General features: G+C 35.3%; 2 protein-coding genes across 3 annotated transcripts; both read right to left on the reverse strand.

Moving 5' to 3' along the window:
* Positions 1–521: 521 nt before the first annotated feature.
* Positions 522–2530, reverse strand: LOC139893685 (NADH dehydrogenase [ubiquinone] 1 beta subcomplex subunit 10-B-like). Its single transcript, XM_071876862.1, has 3 exons — positions 2133–2530; positions 2011–2041; positions 522–764 (listed from the first exon to the last, which is right to left on the reverse strand). The coding sequence occupies exons 1-2, from the start codon at positions 2413–2415 to the stop codon at positions 2016–2018; spliced, it is 309 nt and encodes a 102-aa protein (XP_071732963.1). The 5' UTR covers positions 2416–2530; the 3' UTR covers positions 522–764; positions 2011–2015.
* Positions 2531–5460: 2930 nt separating this feature from the next.
* On the reverse strand, positions 5461–8894 carry LOC139893686 (serine/threonine protein phosphatase 2A 57 kDa regulatory subunit B' beta isoform-like). 2 transcript variants are annotated; one of them, XM_071876863.1, is made up of 3 exons: positions 8786–8894; positions 7407–8692; positions 5461–5924 (listed from the first exon to the last, which is right to left on the reverse strand). In XM_071876863.1, the coding sequence occupies exons 2-3, from the start codon at positions 8541–8543 to the stop codon at positions 5601–5603; spliced, it is 1461 nt and encodes a 486-aa protein (XP_071732964.1). In that variant the 5' UTR covers positions 8544–8692; positions 8786–8894; the 3' UTR covers positions 5461–5600. The 2 variants fall into 2 exon arrangements, with proteins under 2 accessions (XP_071732964.1, XP_071732965.1); XM_071876864.1 differs by lacking the exon at positions 8786–8894 and having other exon boundaries at positions 7407–8700.
* Positions 8895–13568: the final 4674 nt, after the last annotated feature.

Raw genomic sequence — 13568 nt, forward strand, 5'->3', positions numbered from 1 at the left:
AACCTATATAGGTTCAAATGCCGCAATCGAAGCATGAATGTGGTGATACACGATTTTTCGATCTTCATCTGAAATCCAAGAACCTAATTTAATTTCGTACAGGAACGATCTCCATCTCACAAATAAAACCCTAAATTAATTTCGAGCGATGGATGAATCTTCAATTGTGATTGAATCGCATATGATTACTTGATTACTGATTACGGGTTGATGGTTTGAAGAGGGAGAGTGACGGTTTGAATGTTTCAATTGAAGGAGGAGAATGAAAAGGGTTTAATTAACCCTAAAACATAATTAGTGAATATTAAGGGACACGCGTCAGTTGTTTATAATTAGTGATTTTTTAATTCAAAATTATGAGAAAAAAGGATTTGTTGAGGTTGAATCTGGTTGCGCCACGTGTCTGATTTAGTGTGGTGATTTATAGAGATTAGAGATAAATACATTACACTTAAATGATATGTCAAGATTATCCCAAAATAATCATATCAGCATTAGTGAGAAGTAGAATAACCTAACCATTACAATATATTTGAAACACTCCAAACTGAAATTAAACGAATTCCAAACAAAAAGGGGGGTGTGATTTAGTTTTTATTATCAAATTGTGACCTCAAAATCTATGATTTAGATCCAAAGCCACAATCCGACCAGGTACAAAAGTAAACAAAGCATGAAAATGAAACAGAAGATGCACAAAACTGGTTTCAGAAGCTCCAGCCTTTCCAAATTGTACACGCATTATCACAAGATAATTAACCAACCTGCCAAATAGAAAATTCAATTAGTATGCTATACAGGTAGTGATGAATATAAGTTCACATAAACTTGCAACACATATGAACACTCGTGATCTGCAATCTATCAATCTAAAATTTCATTTTCACAGGTTGAAACGAACAAAATCTGTTAATGATGATTAAGAAAAACTAAAACAAAGGCATGACTTTAACTAAAAATTAAGCTTCTTTTAAACCATAATTTTCTCTCGTTTAACAATCCAACATTCCAAGGGTCCAGCCTTACGCAGTGCCCCCTACTTTAGGAACCACGAGACCCAAGCCTTCGCTCGAGCCACATGGTCCAACTCGCAACTTGGAACGGGCAAGCCAGTATGTGCCGCAACAGGACCAATCCGGCTTGGCTAGTTCAACATTCAGCCATCTTAATGCCCTCACTTGAGTTACAGGCAAGCGTTACCAAGCCCAGTAAAGGTTTTTCTTTTTAGTGATGAAAGGCAGACTACTGTTTAAAGGTTTGCCGTATAATGTTCATGAAATTGTCCACAGGTTAGCTAAGTATCCATACAAGAATAATATTTGGAATATTATTAATAGAATGGTGGTTGCTGCTTGTGTGTACTACTTGTGGCAAGAGAGGAATGGGAGATTATTTAGCCAAAAGAGAAGATCTGTTGATGATTTAACTGAATGTATTGTCAATTATATTCGGTTAAAACTGCTGTTGGTGAGAGTGAAGAAATCTGGTGCCACTTTGAGAGTTGCAGCTATTTGGAAGCTTAATTGGGTGGACTGCAAGTATACTTTGAGCTGATTGTATAGTGTAGTTTTTATTGTATGGATGTTCTTGTATTTGCTTTGGTTTATGTTCTGTTTCTGTATGTTTGTTGCTGGGCCGTGGGTATGTCCAGCCAATGTATTGTTTTGAAAATTAATATATTTTGCTTTGCCGGAAAAAAAAAAAAAAAAAAAAAAAAAAAAAAAAAAAAAAAACATTCCAAGGGTCCAAGTGAAAGCTGGGCAGTCAATTGAATGGGCTGATTCAGATTATATTCATATTCATATCATATTCAAATTCATAAATATAATAATAAGTTAATAACAAAGCTAAAAAAATCCAAACTTTGTGGAATTGTATTTGGTCTATTGATTGAAATGCGGAAAATTGAAGCTAAACTAAATCTGGATTAAGAGTCAACAACATACAACATCAAACCCTAAACAATATAAACAAACAAACAAAACAATTACATTTAGACAAGAATAATACCGTAATCACTCCACGCTCGCAACCTTCGGACCTGCAAAATTATATGAAATATTTAAAATTAAGTAACAGAATGATAATTTAATTTAATTTTAATAGATTAATTATAAGAAATGGAGAATCACCGTGTTGATCAGGATGACGGCCATCTTTACCCCAACCAATACCACGAGTAGAATCCATGTACTGCTCAACAAGATGACGACATTTTTGGAGATGATTCACTCCTTCAATTCGATAACACCATCGAAGTTTATCGCGGAGTATTTTTGAAGTTTCGATGTCGATCCATTTCTCACGTACAAGATGTTCCCTCATTTCGATCATCGCCACCGGATCCTTGTACGGATTCGCCGGGTCGAAATCGGGCGGTTGTTCATCGAATACCACTTCCTTCTTCCTACCCATTTTTCTTCTTCTGTGAGATTGGGGATTAATCTGTTTCCAGAGACCTTATAAACCCTAGTGGTAGTGTTTCTTCCCACTTTACCTTCTTATTTTATTTGTTTTATTTACATTTAATTTAATTTTCAAAGTTTTAACAAAAAAAGAATAGAATGGAGAATAAAATTTGTTTCTTTAATAAGAAAATCGAATAAGAAAGGAACAAAAAATGAAAATGAATATAAAATATGATACTTTACATGTATTTTTATAAACAAAAGATATGAAAATACATACTTTTACTTAATTATCTATATCTTTTACGTATTTGTCTACAACATGAAGTGCAAATATTTAAGTGAGGGTATGCTTGGTACAAACAAAGGAATGGGAAAGGGAATGACAAGGGAATATTATAGGAATGGAATGGGTATAATGATTACTTTTGATACTGCTTGATTCAAGAAATTATAGTGTTAAATGCGAAAAAAACATCACTATTTCAAATGTTTATTTTGAATTCTATAAACAAGTACTATAGAAAAAAACAATCCAAATTAAAAAATTTCGATCAAAATTAAAAAAATTCATGTTTAAAAAACAGTTTATCAACAATTTTCAATATTAAGATCAGAAAAATAAATTAATAAAAAAATAAATTATTATAATATTATTATAATAATAACGACATCAAAATATATATTCAATTCATGATTTTTACGAAACTTCGATCGTATCATACAAAAGTGTAGCATGGTACACAGTATATGGCTTTGTTTAATTTTCACCTGAGCCAAATCGACATTTGGAAAAAAAAATTAAAAGTGAAAAATAAGTCAAAATAAATTACACTTATTAACTTTAACTGCAAGATGATATATGATTAATTTGGTTTAGACGTTTAGTAATACTAGAGGGTAAAAAAACCGAAGTTACTTGGTATAATGATTCCCATAACCCCCAAATTAGTGGCTAATGGTTCATTACCCCATACTCTCTAATCTAATGATTAATTACTTTATATTCAACCAAGCAACTTCAATAATTATGATTATCATTCCTTACCTTTCAAAACCTTCTAGCAAGCACACCCTGAGTGATAACGATTAATAAGAGTATAAGAGTACAAGAGCACATCCTATCGTCCGTTAAAATGGCTCGTCAACGGTTGTCAAAGACTTTGTTAGGATAGCAAATCGCCAGCCAAGCCTACAACGAAGGGTTAACAGAGCGCTCAATTCCAATATTTAACTTTTTTCTATTTGTTTTCTAGTCGTAACAAAAAAAAAAATTAAATGGGTTAAAGTTTGAAATTATAGTGTAAGATAGGGAGGGGTTAGTAAAAAGAATGCTGAAGTGTTTTGTACTGATGTCACGCTAACGTAGATGAAAAATTCAATTAAGTTGTGTTAAGATAGTGATTGGTCTAATCAACTAGAAGGTGTACATGCTCGATGGAAAACGATAGAGGATGAGAAAACATAAATGTAAAGTAAATAAATAATGTTATAAAGATAGTTTTTACATAAGAATGACGAATATACCACTTAGGATTTGGCTGAGTGGTAATCAAGAAGTGAATCAAAGTACATGACCTGAGTTCGATTCTCACCCAGGAGTTTTAGTTCTCTCGAAATATGTGACTCGAATTCGAGTTGAACAGGTTTCCCCGGGACATATGTTATAGGATGAATAGGTGGTGGGTCATCCACATAGTGTGGATCCCCGTCATTAACTATAACATTGCTGGTTTTTTTTTTTTTTTAAAGAATGACGAATAATAAAAACTAAAATTGCATGAGACTTTGTTGTGGTTATACAGACATGATTTCATTTCTTTTATAGTTATTCCATATTCGGGAAAAGAACCCAAAGCAAGAGGGCTTTTAATCAAAGGGTGTTTATCCCCATTAAAAAAGGGGGTTAATGACGTACGTCACGCAAGGCACGTCACGTGTCTTGCGCATGACACCTACAATGGCTATTTCACAGCATGAAAAGAGGTTATATTCATTTCATAAGGATAATTGACCTAATGACACAAGTAGTTAGCTGATACGCCACACAAGCACGTAGTGTGACGTACTATCTGGTCAATAACTCTATTCTAAACTTCCGGAATATTTGCTCCAGCTCAGCACACGTAGCCTAGATCATGAGTTGTGCAAATCAGCAAGTAACTGTCATATTCTGGAATATTCCTTAAGTAGGTGATTATGAGATAACCGCCACTTTCTACACCTATAAATAAGATGTTTAAGCCTCATTTTAAGGCTAATGTGGAATTGGGAAGTCTAGCACCTATTCCATCAACGATCGTGAAAACTCAGAAAAAGACAAACAACAACAACTTCCACGCTTCAACTCTAAGGGAGGTCCGTATATCGAAGGTTAGAGCTCTCTCCCTTTGCACTCAAGTCAATTTTGGCTTGATTCAAGGGTGTTCATAGATTCAGATTTCTATTTTTAAGGTTTATTCGACTCATTTTGTTAGGTTTTAAAACCTTTTGAGATCAAATCCAAAAATCGAACTAAAACCGAATTCAAATTTACAAACTGAAAGCGAAACAAAAATCAAAACCAAATTTGAATTCAATTCAATTTTGTCTAAAACCAAAAAAGAAATATATTTTACTGCATCTTTGATTAATCAACACATCCTAACTACATACCCAGCTAGGGGTAGTGAGGCTGACGAAATTTGCTCAAGCTTTCATATAAAAGTAGACCATCTATGAACCAGACTCATTGGCAGCTCAATTTCCTATTTATTATTTTATGTAAACAATTGCAGTCAAACAAGATTTAGCCATAGTATATCTTCAATACAAAAATCTTTCATCACTAAAAAGAAAAACCATATTTCCATCACAGTATCACACGTCCACTAGCCAGCTTTATTATATAATAAAAGGTTTGCCCATTGTTGCAAATCAAGTTCATGATCTATAAGCATGTACAAAACTGCTATGTGTACTAATAGAAATATGTATTCACAGAAGAAAAAGAAAGAAAAAAACGGCATGTGGAACGTCACAATATGAGAAAGTTGAAGCATTTGTTTTCTATGATGTTAACATCATACAACTTTAAACTTATTATTGACCCAATTACAAAATATCATCAATCATAACAACAAATAATAATAACTCTATGGTGAAGAAAAGAATAATATCATCAGTATGTTTTGCTGCTTTTATTAATATTAATTAATTAGCCATAACTATATCGGCTCCTGCCTCTGATGCAATTGCCTCAAGTTTCTTCCAAGTCAGCTCACGTTGCTCCAAGGTTTCAGTAACCATGGCTTGTTTCTCCAAAAACTGATTATTGCACTCCTCGAAAAGCTCTGCATCCATGTCAATGAACATTTTTCTGACATTGCTACTTAATCCATTGATTGCCGTGTTCCAATGACCCTGAACGTTTTTTTCTAAGGGTTCAAAGATAATAGGTAATATGACGTCCCGATTCTGTGCAATCAAGTCCACAATATGTTCGTTGTTCCAGAAAAAGAGTGCTCTTTCTGCAACCTACAACACAACGTGAAATTAAAACTCGTCTGGAAACAGAGGTTGGCACAATAAGACCCCACATAAACCCTTCAATTATAAGTTAGAACATTATTTATAAATGATACCTTACCTTTGGTTATTAAGAAATAACGCAGAACCATTTTCTTTACAACATATTCCACAATGATCTCTTAAGACAGAGATGACAGTGATGACACGTTGACCTTTTATAACTGACTCATATTGTAGAAAATCTTGAATCACATACACGCTTGAAACTATATATACACGTATACATATCCATAAAGTTTTTTGCAAAATAGAATTTCATTCTAAAGATACTGCAATATGATTTAAGCATATTTTGTCTCAATGTATTGAGGGTGCGTGATAGGAATTAATATAGACACGTCCTAAAGCAAATGTGAATTCCAACCCATGAAGAATATTTTTCTCGCAAGTGTGGTTTTATGTCTGATTCAAATCAATATTCTTTCATACGGGTCATGGATGTAAAAGTCCCCTAACGAGGCCCTGATTAGTCTCTAACTTGGCCGATTAATTTACTCAAAGTTGTCAGCAGTCCAATTTAGACAGTCAAATTCGGATTTATTAGTTCAAAGTCGGATTTATTCGGTCAGAATCAGTGAAAGTCGAACAAATGTTGTCAAAGTTAAAGTTGATCAATGTCCGACTAGTGTCTGACTTGGCCGATTAGTTCCTACAAGGTCCTGACCAACTAATCCCTGACTAGTCTCTAACTTGGCTGATTCATTTAGTCAAAGTTGTCAGTAGTCCAATTTATTAGGTCAAATTCGGATTTATTAGTTCGAAGTCGGATTTATTTGGTCAGAATAAGTGAAAGTTGTCAGTTACAGTCAAAGTTTGCCAACGTCCAACTAGTCTCCGACTTGGCCGATTAATCCTAACAAGGCCCCGACTAACTAGGCCCCGATTAGTGACTTTTACAACCTTGATAATGGTGAAGAACCCTAGATGGACATTCCTATGGTACATAAACTAACCATGGTCTGGTATTCTCTAATTTTAAACAAGAACAAAAAAAAGGGTAAGCTCTTGTATTCACAGAGAGACAGAGATCTATTACGACATCAGATAGAATCTACTGCCTACTATTTGCAATTTAATTTATAGTTAGACCCACAAATTATTAGCGATCACATTATTATATTAGTTGGAATATATGGAAAAATATTATGATAGTTCAGTAACCATATAAGTATCATTTGCGATCGCCTTAGCATGTATCTAACACATTTCAGGAGGAGCAAAAAATAAAATCTTAATCAGCCAAAACAATTTATCAACCAAACACAAACACATAAGCTAACAAGATAAGACAAGTAAATTCAGATGAAAACTCACCTAATAACAGCTAAAACTGACAAATTAATGACATTAGCTAAACACATAATTGTAACATAGAACGAAATCCAAATGTTATTTGATAAGATAAGAGGTTATCAGTACCACACGGACCTGAAAATTAGGACTATTAATGCAATATCCAATCCGTCGAAAGAGAGGAACCATGCAACGTTGGAACTCCGCAGGCTGAGTTGCATCCAAAACTTCTTCTAACTCTCCAAGAAACAGAATTTCCTTTGTACAATTAGTAACAGGCCAGTACTTCAATAACCCTCTAATCACAACATCAGCCAATTTATAATCTTTTTCAACAAATTGAATCACGCAGTACGATAACTGCTGATGATAATAATTAATAAACTTTGCCTTATGAAGTGGTATGAGTGCCCGTACAAGGAACAACTTATGTTCTTCTTTCATCGGGACAGCAAAACCATTTATTATACTTCCAAGTATCTCTAATAATTCACCAAGCCCAGGATGCCTCTCGGTTTCAAATATAAATCTATAAAAAATATTATTAATCGCCTTCCTTATAAAAGGTCGATGAACCATAAACTTACCATATACACGATGGAGTATAGTCTTTAAATACTCCCGCTCGCGTGGATCTTCAGAATCAAACATGTCAAGCAAGCTCAACACAAACGAATGATCGATAAACTTTTTTGCAACTTTAGTATCCGTATCAGGTGAAACCACGTATCTCAAAAGCAATTCGTACACGAGTTGCAAATGTGGCCAACACGGATCCAAATACATATCATCTTCTTCAGGATCACCATCAATAGCACCCGTATTTTCAAATGCAGCAGGAGGTAAAGGCCTAAATATGTTAACCGATATCATCTTAACCATTTCTTCCTGCATGATCTCGTTCATCTTACTTGAACCTGACTGCACTAAATCAACAAGCTCTTGCAAATTTTGTCTCTTAATCTCTTTCTCCCCAACTCTCTTTAACGCGTCAGAAAAATCAAACGAAACCGAACACATACTCACTTTTTTAATAAATAATACATGACGTTCGGATATAGGTACATCTTTCAACATAGGAGTAACCTCAATGACACTGGGTGTAGGTGACGCGGTTCGAGTGACAACTTGTGACTTAATGTTAGTCAGCTGAGGGTTAGCCGCACGCGAAGCGTGGTTTACAGTGACATCAGATGGACCATTAGGTCCTGGTGGTGGTTCGATCACTTCCGGTTTCGAACCTTTCTTCATTCCTTTAATGATCTTCAACATATTTATAAATTTTTGAAAACCTAATTCCCCAAATGTATAATATCTGTATGTATAAATTTACTTCATTACCGTAATTCTTATTGTTTTAGGCATAGGTATATCTATATCCGTACATGGTCATGGTAGCAATCGATCAACCAATTGAAGCCCTGATTACAGAAATTTATAAGTATGTAAGGAATTATGTAACGAGGATTAAATGAAAAATTGAAGAATGGAAATGGAAGGAAATGAAAATGTACCTGGTGAATTAAATTGAAGCAATAGGAGATCCGAAAAGAGAGCGATCCAGAAACAGAAAGCATCTGCGAAATTAGAATTAGCTTTTGATTTTTCTTTTTTAAATTTCGTTTCATACAGAAAGCATAACGAATTTAACGATTGAATTATGGAATTTATTAACTTTTTTTTTTATATCTCAAATTAATTGTCTAAAAATAAGTAAAATTTAAGGAGTAAAATTGAAAAGTTAAAAAAAAAAAATATTTCTCCGTTAAATAACTGTTCCAGTTATACTCTTGAGATCATGAGTATTACTTGTTCGATGATCGTTCAGGCAAAGAGGTTTGGCGGGACAAGGTTATAGCAAAGTGGTAAAGTATAATGGTAAGAAATTAAGAATCGATAGATCCTTGGTTCGTTTCTTTTTGTTTACTTTGTTTAGCCTCTGTTGTGGTTATGCTCGTCTTGTTTTAGGTTTTATGTGTTTGGTTCGGTTGTTAGTGTTAGGAAGAGAGGATCGCCTGGACGTTGGGAGATACAAATTTGAGAGAAAAACAACTCTATTACTCACAAAAATAGATTTACAGAGTATTACAAAACTCTTACAAAAAAACTCTCAAACTCACACACACTCTCTAGGTTGTGATTACACTTCTCTGAGTGATTTTGGGATGATTTACAATTGAAGTTTCAACCTCTATTTATACTAAAACTTTGGTGGCGATGGAATGGTGTGAAAGAGGAAGGTGTCGTGTGAACGGAGATGGTGGGCGGCCGTCATCGTGTTCATCTTTGCTTCTTCTACATGGTGTTCAAAGAAGGCTACTTTGAACATCTAGAAGGTGAGCTTCTAGATTGTAGGCTGGAAACTTTCAATTCTCCCCCTCCAGCCGAATCCATGAACATTCCAATTATGTCTCTGCATAACTCCAACTTCTCTCGAGTCACCACCTTTGTTAACATATCCGCAGGATTCTCCTTTGTATGGATCTTCACTAGTCTCAACAGTTGTCGATCAATTACCTCGCGTATCCAATGATAGCGAATATCAATATGTTTTGTACGGGAATGGTACATGGAGTTCTTGCTCAAATCTAGAGCACTCTGACTACAAGCCGTGCTTTGTATTTCACCACTTTTCCACTACCATCCTTTTTCAGCTTGAACACCCATTTATTTTTCAGTGCCTTCTTCCCTTGTGGAAGTTCTACGATCTCATAAGTCTGATTTTTTTGCAGAGAATCCATCTCATCCTGCATTGCGAGCAACCATTTTTCTTTGTCCTTATGAGATACTGCTTCATGAAAACTCTCCGGTTCTCCATCTTCAGTAAGTAGAAGGTACTCGGATTCTGGATATCTACTCGATGGAATCCGACCTCGTTCAGATCTACGAACTTCTAGAACATTCTGAGGAGATCCACCATCATCTTGACCTTGTGATGGTGTTGGAACGTCTGGCAGATGGGGTTGTGGCTCCCCCTGCTCAGCACCGTCATTTTCTCCATAATCTTCTACTTCTGGCATTTCTTCGTGCACTGAATATTCATTTCTCATGAATGAATCTATTGTTGCTTCTGGCACCTGAGCAGCAACATTTGTCTTCTGAGATATTGTGGGCTTTTCAATATCTTCTATTGTCTGGCTTTCATGGAACACCACGTCCCTACTTCTGTTCACCTTTTTCTCCTTTGGATCCCATAATCTGTATCCAAATTCTTCATCTCCATAGCCTATGAATATGCATGGAGTGGTCCTTGCATCCAGCTTCTGCCTGAGCTCCTTGGATACATGTGCGTACGCCAAACATCCAAATACTCTTAAGTGAGAGTATGATGGATCCTTTCCAGACCAAAGTTTCTCCGGAACTTCAAAATTCAGTGGTACTGATGGAGATCGGTTGATCAAGTAACATGTGGCTCTGACTGCTTCTCCCCAGAATGGCTTTGGCAGCTTAGCCATACTGAGCATGCTCCGAACACGTTCCATAATTGTTCGGTTCATTCTTTCTGCTATACCATTGTGTTGAGGGGTACGTGGAACTGTCTTCTCATGTCGGATGCCATATGATCTGCAATAGGCATCGAACTTCCTGGAAGAGTATTCACCGCCGTTGTCGGATCGAAGACACTTTAACTTCTTTCCTGTCTCACGTTCTACCATGACATGGAACTGTTTGAAGTAATCGAACACCTGGTCCTTCGTCCGCAAGAAATATACCCACACCTTTCGAGAAGTATCATCGATAAACGTCAGAAAGTATCGATTGCCGCCAATTGATTCAACCTCTAAGGGACCGCAAACATCAGAGTGTACCAGACTGAGTAACTCTGATTTTCTCGTTGAAGAGGAATTAAATGAGACTCTATGCTGCTTACCAAACAGACAATGATTGCAAGGTTCTAGTGCAGCATCCTTGTCTACATTGATAAGCTCCTTCTTTATTAGGGTAGACAACCCTTTCTCACTCATGTGACCGAGTCTCTGGTGCCATAAATTTTGTGAAGCCTCCTTTTCTGCAACATTAATACTGTCTGTACAGATCTTCACATGAGTCTTGTACAGTGTGCTACAAATGTGTCCTCGAGCGACTATCATAGCGCCTTTTGACAATTTCCATGTGCCTTTACTGAAATGACTATCATAGCCCTGTTTGTCAAGAGCTACCCCAGAAAGTAGATTCAGCCGAAGATCTGGCACATGGCGGACATCCTTCAAAGTGATTGTGCCCCCGGAACTTGTCTTTATCTTGACATCATCAATTCCGACAATCTCAGCAGAACTGGAATTTTCCATCTTCACAGCTCCAAAGTCACCAGCTTTGTATGTTGTGAAGTATTCTTTGTATGGAGTCACATGGTAGGAAGCTGCAGTATCTACCACCCATTCTGTTTCTTCTCGTGAGACATGAAGGCATGTCTCATCATGGGTTGAACAATAAGCTACATCACCAGAGATAGTCACTAATGTTTCTCCACCCTTATTCTTCGGCTGTGAACTGCTTTGACCTTGTTCCTCTTTCAATCTATAGCAGTTCTTCTTCATATTGAAATGTCCCGTTCTTATTGATTAAAAACGTTCCATATTAATTGATTTTGTTGCGAGGTTTTGACCTCTATATGCGACGTTTTTTCAAAGACTGCATTCATTTTTAAAACAAACCATAACCTTTATTTCATAAATAAAGGTTTAAAAAGCTTTACGTAGATTATCAAATAATGATAATCTAAAATATCCTGTTTACACACGACCATTACATAATGGTTTACAATACAAATATGTTACATCGAAATCAGTTTCTTGAATGCAGTTTTTACACAATATCATACAAACATGGACTCCAAATCTTGTTCTTATTTTAGTATGCAACAGCGGAAGCTCTTAGTATTCACCTGAGAATAAACATGCTTTAAACGTCAACAAAAATGTTGGTGAGTTATAGGTTTAACCTATATATATCAAATCGTAATAATAGACCACAAGATTTCATATTTCAATACACATCCCATACATAGAGATAAAAATCATTCATATGGTGAACACCTGATAACCGACATTAACAAGATGCATATCTAAGAATATCCCCATCATTCCGGGACACCCTTCGGATATGATATAAATTTCGAAGTACTAAAGCATCCGGTACTTTGGATGGGGTTTGTTAGGCCCAATAGATATATCTTTAGGATTCGCGTCAATTAGGGTGTCTGTTCCCTAATTCTTAGATTACCAGACTTAATAAAAAGGGGCATATTCGATTTCGATAATTCAACCATAGAATGTAGTTTCACGTACTTGTGTCTATTTTGTAAATCATTTATAAAACCTGCATGTATTCTCATCCCAAAAATATTAGATTTTAAAAGTGGGACTATAACTCACTTTCACAGATTTTTACTTCGTCGGGAAGTAAGACTTGGCCACTGGTTGATTCACGAACCTCAAGTTCCTTGGATAAACCTACTGGAAATGAGAAAAATAGATCTAGCTTCAAAGGATCCTTGGATGGCTTGAAAGTTCTTGTATTAGAAAGATAACCTACTGTAAGTAACAAAGGTTTCTTGATCTTGGATGATTACTTGGAATGGATTTAGAAAACTTGGAAGTAAACTTGCAATCTTAGAAGTATTCTTGATTTTATGAAACTAGAACTTTTGGAATTTATGAAGAACACTTAGAACTTGAAGATAGAACTTGAGAGAGATCAATTAGATGAAGAAAATTGAAGAATTAAAGTGTTTGTAGGTGTTTTTGGTCGTTGGTGTATGGATTAGATATAAAGGATATGTAATTTTGTTTTCATGTAAATAAGTCATGAATGATTACTCATATTTTTGTAATTTTATGAGATATTTCATGCTAGTTGCCAAATGATGGTTCTCACATGTGTTAGGTGACTCACATGGGCTGCTAAGAACTGATCATTGTAGTGTATATACCAATAGTGCATACATCTAAAAGCTGTGTATTGTACGAGTACAAATACGGGTGCATACGAGTAGATTTGTTGATGAAACTGAACGAGGATGTAATTGTAAGCATTTTTGTTAAGTAGAAGTATTTTGATAAGTGTCTTGAAGTCTTTCAAAAGTGTATGAATACATATTAAAACACTACATGTATATACATTTTAACTGAGTCGTTAAGTCATCGTTAGTCGTTACATGTAAATGTTGTTTTGAAACCTTTAGGTTAACGATCTTGTTAAATGTTGTTAACCCAATGTTTATAATATCAAATGAGATTTTAAATTATTATATTATCATGATATTATGATGTACGAATATCTCTTAATATGATCTAT

Source organism: Rutidosis leptorrhynchoides, chromosome 2 (assembly GCF_046630445.1).
Source record: "Rutidosis leptorrhynchoides isolate AG116_Rl617_1_P2 chromosome 2, CSIRO_AGI_Rlap_v1, whole genome shotgun sequence".
NCBI classification, from domain to species: domain Eukaryota; kingdom Viridiplantae; phylum Streptophyta; class Magnoliopsida; order Asterales; family Asteraceae; genus Rutidosis; species Rutidosis leptorrhynchoides.

Excerpts from the sequence above, each read along its gene's own strand:
- LOC139893686 (XM_071876863.1), bottom strand. The coding sequence starts at position 8,543 with ATGTTGAAGATCATTAAAGGAATGAAGAAAGGTTCGAAACCGGAAGTG. Across the intron at positions 5,925-7,406 it reads TTAATAGTCCTAATTTTCAG|GTTGCAGAAAGAGCACTCTT; the intron begins GTCCGTGTGGTA and ends GTTGTGTTGTAG.
- LOC139893685 (XM_071876862.1), bottom strand. The coding sequence starts at position 2,415 with ATGGGTAGGAAGAAGGAAGTGGTATTCGATGAACAACCGCCCGATTTC. Across the intron at positions 2,042-2,132 it reads CCGTCATCCTGATCAACACG|GTCCGAAGGTTGCGAGCGTG; the intron begins GTGATTCTCCAT and ends ATAATTTTGCAG.